This window comes from Odontesthes bonariensis, chromosome 3 (assembly GCF_027942865.1).
Source record: "Odontesthes bonariensis isolate fOdoBon6 chromosome 3, fOdoBon6.hap1, whole genome shotgun sequence".
NCBI classification, from domain to species: Eukaryota; Metazoa; Chordata; class Actinopteri; order Atheriniformes; family Atherinopsidae; genus Odontesthes; species Odontesthes bonariensis.
Window position 1 is genome coordinate 36,729,825 of NC_134508.1, and position 22,111 is coordinate 36,751,935.

General features: G+C 39.0%; 2 protein-coding genes and 1 non-coding gene across 3 annotated transcripts; all 3 read right to left on the bottom strand.

Annotated features, from left to right (window-relative positions):
• Positions 1-3,251: 3,251 nt before the first annotated feature.
• trnap-agg (transfer RNA proline (anticodon AGG)) lies at positions 3,252-3,323 on the bottom strand. The gene has a single exon. It is a non-coding gene; the product is annotated as a tRNA-Pro (tRNA).
• Positions 3,324-4,777: 1,454 nt separating this feature from the next.
• On the bottom strand, positions 4,778-7,494 carry LOC142377908 (guanylin-like). Its single transcript, XM_075462252.1, has 3 exons — positions 7,423-7,494; positions 6,912-7,098; positions 4,778-4,848 (listed from the first exon to the last, which is right to left on the bottom strand). Exons 1-3 carry the CDS (start codon positions 7,492-7,494, stop codon positions 4,778-4,780), a joined length of 330 nt encoding a protein of 109 aa, XP_075318367.1.
• Positions 7,495-17,907: 10,413 nt separating this feature from the next.
• Positions 17,908-18,567, bottom strand: LOC142377910 (guanylin-like). Its single transcript, XM_075462253.1, has 3 exons — positions 18,493-18,567; positions 18,106-18,298; positions 17,908-17,981 (listed from the first exon to the last, which is right to left on the bottom strand). Exons 1-3 carry the CDS (start codon positions 18,565-18,567, stop codon positions 17,923-17,925), a joined length of 327 nt encoding a protein of 108 aa, XP_075318368.1. The 3' UTR covers positions 17,908-17,922.
• Positions 18,568-22,111: the final 3,544 nt, after the last annotated feature.

A 22,111-nucleotide genomic window follows, 5' to 3' on the forward strand; every position in this document is an offset into this window, starting at 1 on the left:
GAAGGATGTAGGGATTAGTACTGGCAGTAACCCGCTGAATTAACAATAATCAGGTTCATAGAAGAGAAATTACAGTTATGTTGACTCATCTGACATAAACAAGAGCAACATGATGAAATCAAGACTGGTTCCACATTTCTTATACTAGGTTTGGCGCTTTAGTTTGTGACATAAATCTGACAAAGGCACACCTTAAAATATAACTGAAGCGCTCCATGAGTGGCTTTTGAAAAAAATAAATCTTTGGGTTGTAACTTGACTCATGAGCTGGGGCATTGTGCGAACTTTGTGTGCACTATTCGAAGGTTGCGCACAACCAATGACACTGGGACTTTAAATCTTCCTTCAAAATGTGATGGTGTTTTTCTATCTGTATGATTGTTGGCCCCGACGTAGACTATAAACATGGGTCTCTCTGTCTGTGTAAACAGGGATTAAACTCCAGCAGCTTGACCCTGAACAGGATAAGAAGTATAACCACAAAATGTCTGACTGTTTCTCTTGTCAATGTAAAAATATCTGTAAAAGTAAAACACTCCTCCAGAAATAGAGGAGTTTAAATATCTTTGAAGATGTGTGCCAGGGAATCTCACTTTTTCTTTATGCTTCCTTGAGACAGGAAAAGAGTTTGCACGAATGCGTCGTTGGCAATGTTGTCTTTTGAAGTTCTTTCAAGGATCAAAATGTGACATTGACATTAGGCTAGACGGTATTGATGTATTGAAGTATACAGTTTTAAGAAAATCAAAGGTATCTTTGGCAATATTGTGTAAAGTATGAGCACAGTTAACATGATCGGTTTCATCACTCCACTGTACGAAGTCAAAGTTCAGGAAGTTGGCAAACTGGACAAAACTGGCAAGGAAGTCATGAGAGACACTGCTGGGGATATAGGACTTCCTGTTTGGGAATCAACAGCATAATGATATACAGTAGCTGTAGCAACCAACACAGACAAAAATACGGTGGCAAAAGAGGAAACGTTTCAACCTACAAATGAACGACAAAATCAAGACATTGAGAAATATATGTTGAACCTTATACAACAAGAACTTTTTTACAATAACCAAACTAGGACCATGTCAGTTACACTCGATGACTGCGTGGGCAAATATTTGTGTGTTTGCGGTCTGGTGAACAGATCTCGGAATAATGAATATTCGTCCCAAGACCAGTTCTGGTCTCCACGTCATTTCTTTGAATCTTCTAAAAATCTACTGACAATCTTTTTCATTGGTATAACTGATATTCAGAACATTTTCTCTAGTCGGGTTTGGATGTGGTGCTTCTGGAATGCTTCCTGTTGGTAAATCTCACACTTTTTTACATTTGTTATGTTGTGTAACCATGCCAATGGGGAAGAAATGCCTGGAATACGACCCCAAAACCATACAAGTTGAAGAAGAAACGTCTTGGATGTAGGGCATGAGCAAAATGAAGAGCAGTTGGCTGTTGATAATCACTAAGAAAATGGCATCACTGGTTAAAAAAATGGATGAGCTTTGAGATTAATCTAATTCACTTTTATCTATTGAGCGCCAAATCACAACAAGTGTCACTTCAACGACGCAGTCCAATTCAAGTTTCACCAAGACATTCAGCTGTGAAGGAGCATCTTTACTCCCCAGATGCTGAACTGTTGGCTTCGAGTTTCTATCCACTAAGAGATTTCACCTGTTACTTGCTGCCACTGCACGTGACATCATCGACTCGATTGTTGCAAGGCTTCAGATGACGACCTGTTGCATTCATGGTAGTCTGTGCAGATCTTGCCAACACCTTTCCTGCTGCTACATTTAAATTTTCTAACGGTTTGTCAACTCATTTTCATCTATCCATCTATTTCTGCATCTATTTCTACAACTGCATTTCGTTGTTCAAGTACTTGTTACTGTGTTCAATGACAATAAAGTTGAATCTAATTTAATCTAATTTCAGTTATTTTTTCATGTATTTGTTTGGTCATTTTGCTCACTGATTTATAATGTATTAATATGTTTTTCCTTTGGGATTATTAAAGTACAATTAAGTTAAATTCAATTAAAAAAGGCTAGTACAAAGTAAAGTCATTGTCAGATGATATTCAGGGATTTGGAGAATATATTATGATGAATGTGTCTTGAGTCTCAATAACTACAATTCCATCCTTTTCTGTAACTGTTGATGGAAATTATGCACTAGCAAATTGTGTTTATTTGTGATTTTAGTCAACATGGTGCTACTACAGCTCTACATGTCCAATAATAGCCCCTTTCCCCCACAATCAAATGATTAAAAACGAACATTACTTTCCATCTATCTATCTATCTATCTATCTATCTATCTATCTATCTATCTATCTATCTATCTATCTATCTATCTATCTATCTATCTATCAGAGAAAAGATGTATGCAATGCACTTTTTTTTTTAAACCGACATGTTATATTGATGGGAGCAGTTATATCTCTTTCAATGTAAAAAGAAAAACAAAGCAAAACAAACGCAGGGGGTATTTTTTGCCACTTTCATGGTACTGTGTAGGAGGTATGTGGCAAAAATTATTTAGAGGAGTGTGCCCTCTGGTGGATATTAAGGTGAACAAACAAACTAGGCACAAACTATACATAAAAGAAGACAAATTATGTCTTTTTTAAAGATTACACAAGCATAATTCACAGAAGTAAAAGAACATGCCCGCTTCAAAGCTATGTATCCAACAGTTGAAACCCCACATCACATTTGGATAGAAACGTTGTAGACTGAGAAGTACTGTAAGGAAGTCTGTGTGAATGGCTGAATGTGGCTTGTTGTGTAAAAGCACTTTGAATGGTCAATAAAACTAGATTAGGTCTATCTAAATGCGGTCCATTTATCATTCGATTTACATGGGAGGTCCAACAACATGTATGTTAACCTTTCTGGTTGGATGACAAATTTGCAGCACTTTTCACTGCTGCAGTTAAGTGCACTGTAAGATAACCTGTATTACTGAGTCATGTGCACATTTTACTAAAGCACTAATTGATAACTGAGTGGATAAAGTCTGATGACAATGAGAAATCTTCACAATTAAATTATTCTAACAAAAATTGATAGGTGCCTTATTTTATCATCAAAACAGTACATTAAATAATTCCTTTATCGTGAATAACTATCTGCCCATCATTTACTTTCATCTTAATCTTAGAGAGTATGAAAAACAAACATTTTAGCGACTTGTCTAGTTGAGAGTTTATGCATTCGGATTTTCTCATAACGAGTAGAAAACAAGGGCTCGTCCGGGATTTGAACCCGGGACCTCTCGCACCCTAAGCGAGAATCATACCCCTAGACCAACGAGCCACGTGACAGAGCAACTGAACAGACCATGAATAGATAAGTGCGTTTGACGTTCTTCGGTTGTAAAAATTTCTGATGGTACTTTCATACAATGCGGAAGTAAACGGTTGTTTACTTGTTTCTAACATGACACATCAAAATTCCTGCTGGAGAGATCCTGCTGGAGATGCTGGAGTTCCCCCCCCTCATATATATATATATATATATAATATATATAATTTGTTTTTTTACCCTCTTAGTGCCATTACTGTTGTCCAGTAGGCTACCATTTGACAAAAGCGCTTCTGTTATCTGGTTAAACAATTAATGCATTTCTGTCTGAAGCGAAAAAACTTTGTCCGGCATAGTCAACAACATAGATTGTTAGAAAATCTTGAAATTAATCTGTCAAATTGAAGCAAATTTACCGAAAATCTTAAACCGTTGGATGACAAAAGTGCAACGTCAACAATTAACCGCGAGAGGTCGACAGTTGTCAAATAAACGAAGAGAAGGCAAATCTTCTCTGCACTTCCGTCTTCGTTTAGAGTGGCGTGTGTCCACTTATGCACAGAGAATTTTTTTCATTTTAAGTATAGGCTTTAATGAGTTTAATATTTGTGTAATAGATGGCTTAAAATGATCTAAATCTTGTTTAATTTTGTGAGATTATGCCAGGTTATTACTGGTTTTGTATTGGTTTAACTTTCATCTCCATTTTTCTGCTTTTATCTCTCATTTGCTTGGTTAAGTTTTATCTAGTTGTCTCGTAAAAAAAAAAAAAAAAATCAAATTTAAGGACAATTGTTATTTTTTTCTCCTCAATTTCTGTGTATCATCTATTTTAATTACAATGATTCTAATGCACTATTTTGTGAAAAGCATCAGCACAAACTACACACGTGCAAACTAAGTTACTGCAAGTAATGCAAGTAATGCATTACTTGTTAAGGTTGAACACTTTGAATAAATCAGTCCATTATCTAATCCATTAGACCCACTTTGTAGTGGGATTTAAAGATTGGTGTGTGCAGTTTAAGTAAGAAAGCAGGTCACAGACATCATGCATAGTGAACCATGGGGCAAGTAATGGACATTTTTAATTTATTTTTTACAAATATTTGCTAATCTATTGGCTCATCTTACGATCATTCCATGACCATGTGGTAAATTTCACACAGAATTAAAACAAAACTCAAAAAATTACATTCTCAAATGTTTTTTACCTTACTGATAAGCAGCAATAACTGTTAGATAAAAAAAAAATGGCATAATAATCATATCATTTTGTAACTACTATCCAAAATGCAGTTTGTTGACCACAGAGCCATGAGGCTCTCTGGGCTCGGTTGCTGGGGGACATGCGGTGATTTGTTGTGTCCATTGATGCCTTATAGATAGAGAAGTGTAAAATCTGGAGGATGATGCCCCATGGAGGCTCTCCATTGATGTGTCTGAGCATGTAGCAGATGGCAGCCTCAGTTCAGACAGCCGAAGCAAGATGGGTTGGCACATATTTCACAAGGATCTGAAGACATGATGATGTACACTGGAAAGTACAAAAAAAAAAATAAATACATATAAATATTCTTCTGAATTTTGCTTTTTTTACCGACCAAATGCCGGCTGTTCAGTTTTATGAAATATTGCCAATACTAAGGATGGGATCAATTTCCATCTCAGTACAGTGACAAGTTTTCTGTCTGAGACTAATGAGTTTTAGGGGCCCAGACAGACTGTTTGTTAAGCTTTTCATAGGCCTCTCGTCTGTCATTATCATTCCAGAGCCATTTCACGATGCAGGACTTAAAGGATGTTTGTGATACATTGGGTAAACCCTGGACTCTAGGAATCCATTCAAGCAAACTAATAGGGGCGTGTGTCTAAGCTCAAATCCAAAAGACAGTGTGACTGAGTGATAAAATTCAGGGTTAAACAGCTACTCTAAGAAACTGTGTGTGACTGTTTCCTGCATGGATGTGAGACAAAAGCCAGAATAGACACTGCTGCTAAATGAAAAAGTGGTTAGAGCTCTGGTGGTCGAGGAGGTCAGGTGATAAGGAATACTCTGACATTTTGGGAAATACATTTATTCATACTCTTACTGGGACCTGGAGGAGGAGATTGTTGAGGTCAATCAGCTTGGCTTAACAGCAAAAATGAAAAATGGTGGAAACAATCAGCTGTAAAGGTATTGGGAGGCTTATTTAATTTGATCCTGACAGAGTGTCCCACGGTTTCCACTCTTTGTGCTAATCTAACCACCTGTTACACATTTATTTATGTAGACTTTCCCCTTTTAAAGAAAACTTCTGGTAATATTACTTAGCCTAATTCACTGTCAAAGATTGTGCTGTGTGATGGTTCTTATGAGCTGTGCCTATATGGTGGGCTCATCATCATAATGAAAAATGCTTTCAGATACTACACAGGTCATTTTCTCTGTGCTGTGAATGAAGTAATCTCTGTTGACATGTGTATGCCACTGAGCCAGTACCAGTGTGTCTACGCATTATTACCCTTTTCCTCAAATAAAAAAATATAAATGACTTAAGTAATTTTCTATGGGATTTGTTTTCTTTGTTCACTTTGTATGTATTCAATTTATCACATTACTTGCAGGCAATAATTCATGTATTTGTTTTGTTTCTGTAGTTATAAGAGCAAAAAAACATTAAATCTGTTAATGTATACAAGATACAAGTTACCCATATGAATTAGAACAGCTCCTTCAATTCATTGTTTGAATTGCTAATAAACTGGTGCAAACAAACTTGAAAATATCTTCAAATATTACTTGCTGTTTTGTGACAGGTTTTGATGCAGCAGCTGGTCTACTTGATCAAAAGCCAACCTTTTTTTGTCCTTTCCACTCAACCTGTGAAACACTGCTAGTCTCTTGGATTTTTCATACTCAGGTCTGTTTTGGGATCCCATCTTTTTGCCTCCTCCTTAGATGTGAAACAACCCTGACTGAATAACTTAAGTCCTGCCTGTTGGACATTTGTCTCGAGTCAGTCTTTCCTTGCATATCTGTCACTTCCTGAACTTGACTAATCACACACTACATGCCCTATTGTATGCCCAGTTTATCTCAAATCAGTCCAGCACATTTATAATCAAAGTTGAGCAATACTTTTCTTTATCTTCATCTGTTAATCATTGTTATTAAGGACATAATGTTGCCATTTCGTTTGAAAATTAAGCTTCCTGTTTGTGACCTATTTTTAAAGCTCCACATCTCCTTTAACAATGGATGGGCCTGTCCTATTAATTGATTATGGGAGGAGATGAAAGTACTGAAATCAAATCAAATATTAATTTTTTTCTTCTGATTTCTTATGACAAAAATCCCCAAAACATCTACATAACTGTCCCTTCATTTAATCATTGATTGTTGAAAAGTGTGCTGTAGTAAGATGAAAAGACATGCACTATGTGAAGATTCCAGACTGACATCCACCACATAACACCCTTAACGGCATGATATTTTTTTTTCTTTTTTGCATTTAGATATAGGCCACAAAATACTTAAGATGCAGCTTAGAGAAGAGCAGTCTAATATTTTAATACATTTCTGACCAAAATAAAGTCTTTCTGGCTCATTCTTACCCAGTTTTGAGAAAACCATTCCTGCTCCCCTCCCTTGACACACTGGCCGAAAGACTTGAGGAAGGAGAGGGTCAGCACAAACTGCTGCAGAGCTTGTCTCTGCAAGGCGAGGGTTCAGATTCTTGTTTAAATCCATCCGCTCCTTCAGCTGCTGCACTGCCTCTAATGGGAAGCTCATGTCTCCAACCTGCAGGGGAAAGAGCAAGAAGAAGTTTTAGAGACAAGACAAGTGAGTCTGGCACAATCTAAAGCTAAAACAGGTATAAATTGTGTTTAATCAAACTTGAATAAGATGAGAGGACTTGGATGGCCTATTCTATCAAAGTTTTGCAGGACAGAGTGAAATAAAATGGATTTGATAATGATGCTGGGATATAAGTTTAATGTTGGAAGAAGTTAAACACCCTTGGATTTTCTAAAATAAAATTAATACAAAGTACACTCTTTCATGGCAAATAGCATAGGAAATAATATGCCATATTGAATTCTAAAAATAAAATGTGATGCTCACCTTGACATGTACACTCAGAGCTCCCCTGCACACACACAGCACCAAAACAAGGACGACACTCAGCACCTTCATTTTCAAATAGAGCAAGATACCTTTCAGTTCAGAGGAATGTTTCTTCTGTGGTTGCTGTAGCTGAGCACTGCCTCTTTATGTAGTGTTAGGACAGAGTAGTCAGTGATTTATTACCAAAGACAACTGGCAGTCGTTAACAAAGAGAGTAAAGGTACACTGACTGTTCAAAGGTAACCAAAGCAGCCTGAATAATAAGTACGCTGTTAGTGCTTTGGATCCTCTTTTTTGGTTTATTGCCTGTTTTTGTTTATAACACCTATCTGAGCTCTTTTAATGCGTCACACTAATATTTCATTATAGACTTTATTGTTGACTATGGGTTCAGAATAACGCACCACATGCCAATGCTACCCAATAAATCTCATCGTAAGACTTTCTCTCACAGATATTCATCACAGAGTTGTCAGATAAGGAAGTACATACGTGCAGATCTGGGTCAGATGAGTGTCACCTGTTTTAATAATTGCTATGATATTTAAAAAATTATGACATTTCCCAGCCATTTTTTTTTGTTTGTATCTTCACCATAAATCGCAAGTTTGTCTAAGCTAAAAGGTTTTGAAACAAAGGTAATTTCATGGAAATGTTCAGTAGAAATAGACATTTAGCCAAGTCAACTTAACAGTTTTACCAGCGTTTTGTAAGTGAAACAAAGCAAAATAGTAAGTTAATGTGTTACTCCTTTTGTTGTTTTGTAGCCACTCCTGCTTAAGAATAAAAGCAAGAGTTGTTATTGAGCTGTGTCTCTATCAACACAGCTTGATAACCACTTCAGTTCCAGCCATAGTGTTGATTCGTTAGCTTTGGTGCTTCTGATGTGCTCTGTGGACCAGCTGAGATTCTGCAGTTTCATGTTACAAGGCCAGATTAATCCATCAAGTTGGAGACGTGGACGGATTTAAACGTCTACGCCAAGACTTCCAAGTTATCTTGTTTGGAGATAGAGAAAAGAATTAGAAAACAAGATTTCCATGAAATGTTTGAAACAATGAAAGAAATCACCTCAGGGAGAGTCACAATGATAAAGAAGTACAATCCGAATCCGAATACAATCCTCGACCATGAAAATTGTTATGAATGAACCTCACACTAGAGAACATTTTGAATCGGGGCATGTTTTAAATAAGAAATGGTTTTAAGGTGTTAAGATACTTTGTAGAACCTATCCAAAGGTAAAACATGCTATTGGTGGTGACTGTTTTTTAAAATATTTTTTAATATCCTTTATTGTTTCTTCTCTGTTCCTTTCCCTGCGGTCACTGAACAGTCCAGTGACTGATCAAAAAAACAAAGGTGGATTGGTCATAGTGTGAGCAAAGTGCTGATTGCCTCAGGAATAGTGCCTTTTGGCATAAACTGGGTGTTGGACTTGAGAATTGAAACTTTTGTTTTTAAATTAAAGGAGTCCAGAATGCATTGCGAATGTAATGCAGAAGTAAAAGTGGACAAAAAGCTGATAGCTGTAGCCTGAATCTAAAGGCTGTATTAAAATAAACCCTTTTTTATTCTTATTTGAAGGCCAATTCATGGTTTCCACATCCTCTTTTGCAAACTAATTGGTTCTTTGCGTACAAATAGAAAGCGCAGCTCAGTTTAGATAAGCTGCACCAAAGCTTTCTGTGCATTAACTGATCCACCCTTTCACACCTCGGTCTGCCAGTAAATCTCCCTGCAGCCTCTCCTTAAAACAAGCATCCACAATCTTTTCCTTCTTCTAGTGTTTTCTTTTTTACATTGAAGATTGTGCACATGACCATTACTTTTGCTGAGTTAAAAGAGGAAATCTTTGAGTTTAACTTTCTTGCTTATCTATTTATTTATCTGTTTATTCCATATAATCTCAAAACAGAGTTAATTAACCCTTTAATATCCTGCTCTATGGTCTACCATTGTGTCCATACTGTGTCTTATCCACAAAATTAAGTAAACCTATCCAAACTCTCTCAACCACCCAGTTTAACCATGTAATGCTTCAAGAAATCCTACATAATGCCATAACTTTTTAAAATCTTGATAATTTTCCCATGAAGTGTCACCCAGCCACTTGGGGGAAAAAAAACAAAAAGACACCGCTGCTCATGATTATTGCCCAAGGCAAAAGAAAAAAATCAAGATAAACATGATTTATTTATTCATTTATTTTTTGTAAAGTATTTTTATTTACATTTTCACATAATCCAGAACATGCAGAACTGCTCAGACATGACAAGAAGATACAGCAGAATATGGGCATGTCGGTATACTGAATATACAATAAAAATAAACTAGCAGTGGGCATATTCACCATTGTGCCCTCTCCCTTTCAATCCCCTGCAACAGAACAATACAATATCCAGATGACAACCAATACAGAACATACAGACATAGAAAGGCTACAAGGTGCTTGTTATATAGTGAGCACTAAAAGTCACAAAAACAGTATAAGCTGACCTGGGGAATCCATGTAACAAAGAGGATGACAGCGTGGGCCCAATATGCTGCAAGTAAAGGTCCCAGGCCTTGTGGAAAATGTCTATTTTGGAGTAAAGCATGCATGTGATGTATTCACTAGGAATACAGTCCATAACAATGTTGTGCCATGATTTTTTTGTTGGGGCATCATTCTTGATCCAAAAGAGCAGAATGTTCTTTCTAGCAGCAAAAGTCAGTATATTGAAAAATCTCCTATGATTACTGTCAGTGATCTGACCATCCGGGAGACCGAGTATAAGGCACATAGGGTCCATGCGTACTGAGACATCAAAAATAGCAGACAGTTCATTCACAATACCACCCCTAAATTTTTGTAGCTTCACACATAACCAGAGGCAGTGAATGTAGTTACCAGCCTCAGAATTACATTTCCAGCAAAGCGGGGAGATATTAGCATCCATTTTGTTCTTGACAACAGGTGTTATATGCGTGCGATGTACAATTCTAAACTGTGTGGATTTAGTTCAGTTACACACAGAAATGTTCATAGCCTGAGACCAGACTTCCCGCCAGTCATCATCATCTATAGCAAAGCCTAAATCTTTCTCCCAAGGTTTCTTGGTGGTTTGAGAGGTAAGCGGAGAATTGGAGTTCAGGGCTCTATAAAAAACAGTAATGCATTTCTTACCAATCTGTAGAGACAGGGCCTTTTCCACACATGAAGAGGTGTTATTAATCATTAAGGTGGTGTCTTTAATTATGACATTTCTAATTTGTAGATATCTGTAGAAGTCACCTTTTTTAGATAAGCCAAATTGCTGTTGCAAATGCTGAAAGGATAGTAGAATCTGGCCTTTAAATGAATCACCCAGTTTCTTTAACCCTTGGTTGCCCCATACTTTAAAGCCCAGGGGCCTCATGTACAAAGCGTGCGTACGCACAAAATAGTGGCGTACGTACCTTTTCACGTCAACGATCAGATGTATCAAGAACGAAAAGACCGTGGAAATGTGCGGTGCCTCACGGCAGCTTCAGGCATTTTTCTGCAGCTGTTGATTCTTTGGCGACACCTAAGGTGATGTTGGGAAACTGTTATAATAAATAAATGTGAAAACAATTAGTCCTCAGACAGTGATGTGCACATTTGAGATAGATGAACAATTAATACTGATAAACAATTAATACACCCATGTGTTTCCATTTACACGAGTGGATATAAAAGCAGCGCAAAGTGGTGCAATGCATACCATTAAAAACAATGGCTGCTTTAAAAGTATTAGAAGACTTTGCAAATGGTGCAATTCGAAGAGACACTACAACAGAGAGGATTAGCTGGCATATGATGGCGACTGACTCATTAGCCGTTTTGAGGGAAATCCTCCTGGAACTGTGCGCAGAGCTGCGGCCGGCGTTGGAGCGCAACACAGCGAGGATGCGCTGCATCACAGGTGATGTGCACACTGGGGTTCCAACCGAGGCATTCCAGAGGGAGCTGGCCAACCGATTGGGACTGTGCTAGTCTACCCTGAGCCGAGCCATGCCAGCCGCGTGGGACAGAATTATCCGCATCTCAGCTACGTATATCAAATTCCCAACAGGGCAACATTAAAGCTCAATTTGAAGCGAGAGCCTATTTTGTAATCGACTGCGCACACATTGCTATAAAAGCTCCATCACATGATGAATTTGTATGTTAACAGGGAACATTTTCATTCATCATATGTATTTTCATACATATTTTCATCAGATCATATGTGATGCGTAGATGCCTGGCTTCTTGGTGAGTAACTTCATTCTTGTAATTGTCCTAATATTATTCCCCGTGACGCGCATTGAGTATGTGCGCCCCCTGTTTCTATCCCGTCTTCACAGTGTAGTGGACTTATAGGTCTTAAACATAACTAAAGTCAACCTGTAAGCACCTCCTTTAGCTCCTCCCCTTTCCTGTATATAAAGCCTCAAAATGGCTTCCTTCAGCCTCTTGCTGAGCTTGTGTTGTGACCTAATTCAGGTGGTTCACTTGCTGCTGTGCTTGGTCTCTATTAGTTTGTTCATACCTGTTGTTCTGTTCTGTTGTGCTGCTTTGTTAATTTGTTTGTACAGCTCTGCTGTGCTGTTTTGTTAGTTAGTTTGTGCTGTTTTATTGTGCAGTGTTTGGTTGGTTTTACTTTTGTTTTACTTGTGTAGTTCTTTGTGTTTTAGGTTGATTTATTGATTTGATATTGGGTTTGTTAACTTTTCCTTTTTTTGAGTTTCATTGTGGTCTGGGTGTCATCAGGTGGGAGGCTAGGCACTGTGGCGAGGACCTCACTTCCGTTTTCGCATGCAAGTACACTGGGGCATTTTTAGCGTGTTTGTTGTGGCTTTCAATCAGGGCCGCTGACAGGTTTGGCTGGGCCCGGGACAAAATTCTCTGAATGCCCCCCCCCCCCCCGAACATTCTTTCTGAGAATGTTCGGGGAACAAGGCGGAGCCCATTCATCTGGCGAGTGTCAAGTTAAATCAGTCTAACTGAAAGTTACAGGCTACCCCAAAACGTCACGTTTATAACCCATTCATTACATTCAACTCTATCTAAATGGCAACTTCACACGTTGCCATGTCTATACTGGCTTATTTTAAACAAAATAAGGTTAAACCAGAGCCGCGTTACACTGGCTGTCATTCAGCTGACCGGGGATGATTCTCAAATCAATTCAGCCTGATTGGCGTGCGTGCCTGAAACATTTGGACATATTTGCGGACTAATGCGCATATTCCTTTTTTTTTTTTTTTAAATGCTGTTTTTTGCTGGTTAAACTTCAGTTTAAGATCTTTCTAACAAGCCCCTGATCGTCTCTGTGGGCAAATGTTAATAACCCCGTGCGTAAAGTGTGAAATATCTTAATCAGCCTCGACTTTTCCCCGGCGCACTTCTGCACGTTACTGTATGAACACGTTGTTGTGAGTTACACAAAAACATCGGTATTTACCTTGGGGGTAATCAGAGTCACCCACATGAGCTCCCACCACCCCAGAGAGAGCAGTGTCACCCATTGTTGCGCCGACTCTCTGTTCAAACAGAGTCGGTCACCCCCCCCACCCGACTGTTTTGGCCACACTGTGGGCATCCAGTTTCCGCTTCACGGCCACCTTAATGTTGGACCACTTCTTCTTCACCTCTGCTTGTGAGGCTTCTCAGACCCCACAGCATTGACAGCCTCAGGCTCTCCCACCCACTCTTCTTGTGTTTGCCGGAGGACAGCGTGCCAAAGAACACATTTTTGCGGGCCTTCACTTCAGAAAGTAGCACCGACATCTCGCTTTCCGTGAAGTTCTTCTTTTTTCCCGTCTTATTCATTCTTTTTTCTTTATTTTCTGACCGTACACAGAGGGGAATCGCAGGTGCAGGGCTCATTTAAATATGATTTGAGTATTTAAGTAGGGGCGTGGACAGGGAGGAGTTAAACATTACAACAATACATGCCCAGTAATATTGTTGTAATGTTTTAAATACTTGAACGCAGTTTTTCTAGAGAAGATAATTGCTTTGTATATGGGATTATCGTCCATCGACTCTTTTGGGCTTTCACATGCGCGAGCATACAACTAACCGGTTGTTATATAAACATGCTGTTTATAAAGTTGTTTTGTAACGTCCCCATGCCAGTAATGTGAGAACCATGCATATGGTTTTGATGGTAAGGCTTGTGACTTTATTGTCGGATGGTTTATAAAGTGGTGTGACGTTTCTGCAGTGTGCAAGTTGTTGTTTTACGTGGAAGGGTTAGCACTTGCCCCTAGCCACCACGTATTAGCCTCGCATGACAGGCTGAGCGAACAGCGCGATCTCCACACAGGGAGCGCAGATTTGCACTTGTCTGTGTCCTACTATCAGTATTTGACAACCTCTAGCAATGGAAATGCGCTTCAAATGCCCCGGAGTTCCCCTTTAAAACCGCCGCCGTCGGAGTGTTATACAGAACCTTAATCCAATTCAAAAAGTTATCACCTAGGCCAAATTCTTCCAGAGCGTAAAACAAATATGACCACTCGACCCGGTCGAATGCCTTCTCAGCGTCGAGAGACAGCACGATCGCCGGGTCCTCACAGTTTTGGGTTAATTGGATGATGTTAAAGTGATACTCCGGAGTAGATTCAACCTGGGGTCATTTGAACCGTGATATCCAGCCAAGTAGCCCACCCGCAGTTTTTTCGATATTGGCTGAATTGTCTACTACTGTAGACAACAAAGTATATGCTATATTCTACATGTTTTTTTATGAATTTTTATGTTGTAGAGTTGTGAAATTATTTTATCAATGGAGAAATTGAGCAGCCTTGCTTTGTTGTCTACAGTAGTAGATCAACCCTCATCTTACTTTGAAGCTCCCAGTTTCCTGAAGTGACGTCGACGCAGCTTTAGCTGCAGAGAAGCTATCAGGCTTGTGTTGATAATAATAAACTCCTGGACTATTTTCAAACTTCCAAATGCATCGTTTGGTGAGTACAGACCATATTTGTACTACTGTAGAAGTTTGGTGTCATGGCATGTGATTTTAGTGTCGTAATTTTGGAGATACGGACCAGGATCCATTAACCCTTGTACGATGCTATTCGGGATAACTCAGTAACTCAGCTGATGTTCAGCCAATATCGAAAAAACTGCGGGTGGGCTACTTGGCTGGATATCACGGTTCAAATGACCCCAGGTTGAATCTACTCCGGAGTATCACTTTAAGGAGCCTCCGTACATTATCACAGGAGTTCCAGCCCTTAACAAAACCGCTTTGGTCCTCCTTGACAATATGAGGCAGCACCTTCTCTAGGCGTAAGGCCAAGATTTTGGAGAGCAATTTTTGGTCAGAGTTAAGTAGGGCTATCGGCCTGTAAGAAGCACAGCTTTCCGGGCATTTTCCTTTTTTAAGGATAAGAGAAATGTTGGCCTCCCTGACGGATTGAGGTAGGATCCTATTTTCAAACAAATTATTAAGCATAGACAGCAGAGGGTCTAAAAGAATACCACTAAACTCCTTATAAAATTCACATCCGAATTCATCTGGCCCTGGGGCCTTACCGGACGGCATAGATTTCAAAGCAAGTAGCGCTTTCTCTCTAGTAATTGGAGCATTTAGTTGTAATTTTTGATCCTCTGTAGCTTTGGGCTGCCTCAAATCTGCGAAAAATTGATGCATAAGGGTCAGGGCATTGTCAGGCTGTTCAAATCTATATAGATTGGAATAAAATAATGCAAAGTGTTTATTTATGGTTCTGGTGTCAAACGATCTAACCCCATTTGCATCAGTAATAGAGACTATAGTCTCTATTTTGAGAGTCTGCCCTCTTCTTGGCAAGATTAGCAAGATATCTTCCAGGTTTATCCCCAAACTCATATAGTTTCTGTCTGGCAAATTTTAGGGACTATTCAGAGTCTAGAATCAGAAAGGTATTCAATGCGGCGCATGCAGATAATAGTTCCTTAAGCAAATCCGGACTTGGGCTAGACATGTGACTTTTCTCCAATTCAGCTAGTCGAGATTCAAGAAGTTTACGTTGTTCATTCTTCCCACGTCTCTTGGATGCAGCACCAGAATTGAGTCTGTGGCAAAAGAGGAGAGGCCTTGATCACGCTACCATACTAAGTAGTTTAACAATCAGGTGATGAGTGGAAGAAGAGTCCAAGTTAAATACTGCTGAGGATGAATGATGATTGTCAGGTGTGTCGAAGGAACTGGGGCAGCAACGCCTGCTTCAGGGAGGGGTGAGCAGAGTTGGTGCTCATACCCACACTCACACACATACATGACAGAGGGAGGAAAGATAGAGCAGGTAAGAGAGACAAGGAAGGAGAGTCAGCAACTGAGAAGACATAGGGACCATGACAGACACAATAGACTCAATTAATGTCTTTTTTCTTTTGTACAATTTCTTGGTGGCCCCCATTTGAACGTAAACATGTTACAATATTGGCACTCCGTTTTTCAAATACTCAAGCAGCTTTTTGAATTTTTTGAAAGATGCTTGTCAGTGTATGATTATCAGAACCGTCGTTTACAAGGGCCATCAAGGCAGCAATAGCATTTCTAGCAGTAGGACAAAACAAACACAAACCCATCCATCCGATTTCCATACCTACTTCATGTTGTTCAGGTTTGTAGAGGGATGGAGATACTCCAGTTGTAATGGGGGGGGGGGCATAGGTAGTCACCACTCCATCACAGGGCTAACATGGAGACAGACAACAATGCTGACAACAAAAGACATACAAAAATAGAGATGAATCCAATTTGCATGTCGGTGGAGGAAATAAGCTATGCGATCTCATGGAGAGAGCTCAAATATAAGCAAGTGAAGAAACCCAAATAAAGGTTAAAAAAGCTAAAATGAAAAATATAAATAAATAGAACAGATAGACAGAGAATAGACGAGAAACAAACTGGAATCAAAGACAATGATTAATAGCAGTTAGTAATATTTATGACAGAATTTGCAGTAGTCTTTAATTTATTAACAAGATCTTCTCCTCAATATCCCCCTGGGACTGTTTCCGTGTGTATACTGATGACACACTACTGATAGCTTAAGAAATCTTAAGAGCTTGTTGTGTAGAATTAAAACAGGATGGACCATGGTTAAACTCACATTCACAGACAGAGTAACTAGACAATTGTTGCTTGGAAAAATGAATAAAGACGACAATAACTTCTCATCGAATTTTTATTAAATTTGGTTTATGTTATCCATAATTGTCAGGTGCATGTGCAGAGCAAGAATTGTGCAAAACTTTCAGGCCATAAATAGTTTTATTTGTCAGTTGACCTAATGTGTCCATGCTTTGCCACTTTAGGATGCAGCAGTTCACAGAAAAGAGTTTTATGTTTTGCAGAAGTCCTATATCTTCATTACTCCCTCTGTGTTTGGGGTTGTTGTCTCCTTTGTCCAAATAAACATGAATCAAAATGTCTCAAAAGCCTTTCTCTACCTGATTAGCATTTTCATTTGAAATAAATCCAATATGTTTTTTATTTTTTGTAGAAGCAGTAAATCTCTAGAACAGCCAGAACCAAAATTAAACCATTGACACCTCATTATTACCGTATGTGCCTTAAAGGGATAGTTCGCCTCTTTTGACATAAAGCTAAATAGAAAAAGTTTATATAAAACCCCTGTGTGAAGAAATGAAACATTCCAGACTTTATTATAACTTTTGGTAGAGTCAGCTTCTTGTTTGGTTTAGCTAGTGCTCACTTTGTAGAGCTAAATATTTTTAACCCTTTGTTCCATATGCACTGTAACAGAATGAGTCAGACAAAGTTAGTAACTATCTTAGAAAGATAATCCAGCATTTAGAATCTTAAGACCGACACCAGCTATGTTTTAGCCCCAAATAGCAATAAATGTAGAAGTACTTTTACATGACTTAATATGAACATTGCTCAGTGTCTGCATAATGTGTCAACATGTAAGTATCGGTGGAAAAGTTATGTTGATTTCAGCATTTCATAGTTTGTTTACCCTTGCTTTGCAAATAGTAAAATAAATTTTAGTATCAGCAGTTGTAATTGGGTGTTCACATTCCTTAGAAAGAGCACAATAGACTCATGATGTATCAATGAAGGCTTTTTATTCAAAATAATAATGATAAAAAAGAAGAAAAATGAAAAAAGAATACATCTTTTTAAATATATAAAGCAAGATAAGAGAAATGTAACAAACCATATAAAATCCAAACACAAAATGTACAGAAAAGAGCTGTCTGCATAGATCTAAAAGGTCATTTTGCTACAAAGTAACAGTTTGCAAAATGTACCTTGTTTTAATTTTTTTTTTCTTTTGGGGCCATTTTTGGTTTACCAGTTACTCAGAAATATATAGGGTCTGATGGGCAGGAGTCAGAACTTCAGGGACAAACTCTTTTTCTAGTCATTGCAGGTAAAACATTTTTAGAAATTCCTTGAAAAAGAATTGAAGGGAATGGAAATAAAAAGAATCATTAGTCTTAAGCGAGGCAAGATGTGTCTGGCTTGCAGTGTGCATTTAGCAACCAGTGCAGGCAGCAAATGCGCAGATCTCGCAGATGTCTAAGGGAACAGCAGCTGAAATAAAGACAAAAGACAGACAGATGAGCTCACTGCTGAATTGCTGGTAGTAAAAATAATGATGACCTGACATGTTCACTCAAAAATTCAAAACGGGCTATTGAATTTATAATCATCTCACCTAATCTATAGAGGGATGCAGAAGCTCCTCTTTGTTTACAGAGAGGCAGGAACTCCTGTGGGAGCATGGGCTCAGCACAGAGGGACATGGTGCTCGCCCTGAGTCGAGGGCTGAGTTGTCCTGCCATGACTCTGGTCTCCGTCAGATCCTGAAGCCTCTTGACAGCTTCCAGAGAGAAAGAGAGTCCATTTTCCTGAAGCGAAAAGCAGATTTTAGTATCAGTAAAGGCAATATACAACACACCGGTTTTATTTATGAAGTGTAAGTCACATGATTTGCTGATAAATGACCCTCCCTCTTCTAATGAGCATAACATGTCATTATCCAGGCTGGTACTCCCATCAAGGACACATCAGTCATGCTAAAATCTTGAAAAGAGACACTTACTTCAACCTGCACAGCCTCAGAGGTCAAGCCAAGAGCGAGGACGAGGAGAGCAATGGTGGCAAGCGTGGCCTTCATGTTAGCAGTTGACAGTTGTTTTTCTTGCAGTGTCTTTTCTTCTTGAAATTGTTGTGCTCAGCAGATGCTCAGCTCAGTGTGTCTGATTTCCATGCCTCCACAAGCCTCCTTTTAAACAGTCCAGCAGCCCAGTGGTCACATGACCAGGAGTGCTACAACTGGGAACAAAGTTTTTCTCACAGGTTAATGATTAGTAATGGTTTTTTACAAGGTTGTAAAGGGGAATTCATAAATCCTACTTTGACATCATCTTCTGTCAGATTATTTTTATGGATTTGAGGTGTGCTGGTCTGTTTCGTGTTGAGTTGATCTCACCTCTGGTGGGTTAAAGAGTTACCATGAGTCAAAGCCACACCGGCCTATTGTTACACAGTCTGGCTAATCACACCCACACTTGTTATTGTGCTTTGTTGAAAATTATGAAATGTCTGCCTGACCTGACTGAAATTATAATTTGTTCAAATAAATCTTGCAAACCACTGGAAACATACAGGCTGCTAAACTCAATGCTTACCAGTCTTTAAAAAAAAGCACACAGTTGAACACAACTAAATAAAAACAAACCATCTAATCAATATGCAAATATTATTCTGTTCCATATCAGAGGCCTGCAGATTTCTCACTATCCCATGGTGCAGAATATAAAATCTACTGAATCCCACATTAAAGACTGCTGTTTCTGCCCAGAGAGCAGACAAATGTAAAATTAATTTGATACATTTGGCCTTAATCTCAAATCAGATCTGAGTTAACCATCACATAAATGTGCATGCATGGGTGCACTCCATTAAAGGTTTTTAGGCCAGCTGGACACTGGGTGTGTAACACTGCAGCTGTGAAAGCTTTCAGGGAGTGGATGTATGGGGGCAAACTGAATAGGAAAAAGTTTGTATTTGCATACATGCATTTCCCTGCAGGCAGCAACTTTTCCCCTTTTAGTGGGCAGCAGCATTTTTGCACAGACCCGTGACATCTCAGTAATGAAATAATAGCATAATTGTTACACATCTGAAGGACAGCGGGAGCTGAAAAGAAAAAAAAAGTCTATTGATTTCACTTTGGTGAGGAGCCAAAACTGCAAGCACACACACCAGTTCTAACAGACACATCTGGCAGATTTGTTTTAATGAGTTCATTATATGCAATTTTTCACTTAAAGCATGAATGATATACACCAATCAGTTATAACATTATCATAACCTGCCTATTATTGCCTCCTCATGATGCCAAAAGAGCCCTCATCTGTCAGGGTGTGGATGAAGAACATCTGAGGATGTCCTGAAGAGTCTGGTTTGAGGACATTGCCAATAAATTCTTCGGACCTTGTGGATCTGGGGTCTTTTATTGGGCTAGCTTCTCACAGATGCCATCAGATCCCACCAGACATCTTAGGTGTATTGGGCCAGGTGAACATGTCACTCTGTCATTTTCTTTGAGCCCTGCCTAGGCACTTTTTAGGGGCTGACTGCTTCTGCAAAAGGTTAGGGAGGCTGTGAATGGTTTTCAAAATGGGCAGGATAGGTGGCAATTGTTAAATTAGTGTAGTTTTAGCCAGCAGAACATTGCATTTTAACAAGATGAGCAGTGGCAAACAGGGGCTTTAATGTTGTGGCTTATTGAAGTGTCTATCTAACTAACAGACAGGGACAGTGCATCTCAACTGTTGCCATCATCTAATGCCTGTCAGAAAGCAATATCATCAGAAAGTAATCACGAATGAAACAGAAAAAATATAAAAGGTTTTTGTCTGAGGTTGCAATTTATCAAGTAATAAGGATGGTAGGAGAAGGTAATTTGACCTGTTCAAGATCATATGCTCAACTGAACACGATATGAAGCTAATCCCGCATCCTTTTACAGTAGATGGTGTGCAGTGACATGCAAAAGTCTCAAATTTCCATGCAATGACACGCAACACAACTTGGTGTGGTATTCATATGTCATTTCCCTGGAACAGGCTGTCTTTATCCACTTTTCAGACTTGTGTGACAATCTGATGATATTTCAGGGCAAATTTATGCAGAAACAAAACATTTTTCAAGAGTTCACACACCTTAAAGTGTCACATCTATATAATTGGCTTTTGTGACGCCTTTGGTGTATCTAGGGTTTTTAACAACACATCTTTTTTTTATTTATAATCACAATTATATAGTGATGATTTATCTCATGCTGTGTTGGCAGCATTAAAACTGTTGTCTGCAAACTTTATTGAGTGGGCTAATCTCTGCTGTTTATCTACACATTCATTCTAAATGTCATTCATGCTATTTTATGGTGCTTTTATGTGTAAGTATTATTATGGCGTAAAAGCACTTACGCCTCACTGTCAATTACCACCAACTCAGGATATGACAGTTGGCTTTTCCCACTGCAACTGAAGTGTGACTCTTATCAGGCTGCAAGGTATATCTTTGTTCTTGACAACTTGTTTCAGACAAACCAACCTCCTATCATGGCATGTATAAGTGGGTCTCGGGTGTGATGACAGCGAACAATATTAGCTCTTGAAGGGGGTTGTGTCGGAGTTGTTATAGTATCAGTTACATCAGAACAAGAATGCCTATACATTGAAAGAAGAGCAAAGATAAATAAATGATTATTTTCACTCTTCTTTGAACTGATTTGGGCAAAACTTGAATTAACCAACTTAATTAGTTCTGTAAATTGCCTGAAGCTAGCCCATTTTAGAGTAAAATTGTAGGATCCAATCACTGGAACTTTTTGAGTTTCCAGTCAGATCACAAAAATCACTTTCCAGATGGCTCTGTCAAACAAACTGTTTCCTTGGCTTATTATGGCGGAGCCAGGAGCAGAAAAGATTGTATCCTTTTTTGTTAATATATATATATATATATATATATATATATATATATATATGGTTTTCGTCCTGGCTGTGGAACAGTGGACCAGCTCTATACCCTCCGCAGGATCCTGGAGGGTGCATGGGAGTTTGTTTTGTGGACTTGGAGAAGGCGTTCGACCGTGTCCCTCGGGGACTCTTGTGGGGGGTGCTCCGGGAGTATGGAGTGCCGGACTCCTTGATATGGGCTGTTTGGTCTCTGTATGACCGGTGTCAGAGTTTGGTCCGCATTGCCGGCAGTAAACCCAAACAACAAACCCAGCCAAGTGGGTTTCCTCCAGATGCTTGGATTTCTGTCCAAACAATTGACTGAAGGAGGAATTTTCAGTTGTTTGTTTCACCTCTGTGACAAATTATGCCACCCACTCAGTGTATAATGGGATAGGTTCCCACATCCTGTGAGACTGCCCTAGATGAGTGGGTTTAAGGACTGATTACCAATGAAAGCTATAGTGATGCCAGCATCTTCCTAAAAGCCTCCATTAGTCATGAGTAGCTGCACTATGTGCATCATACTGCCAATACAGACAGATGGGAGTGGTATAAGAGGCTGCTGTTAATTAATAATCTTCATGTCAGGCGGGTCAGTTTAATAATCAGGACAATCGGTTGCCAGGAAGGTAATAAGTCAGTCTGGCTGAAATGTGTGGGCAGAGCAGACGAGACATAGAGAAAAATATC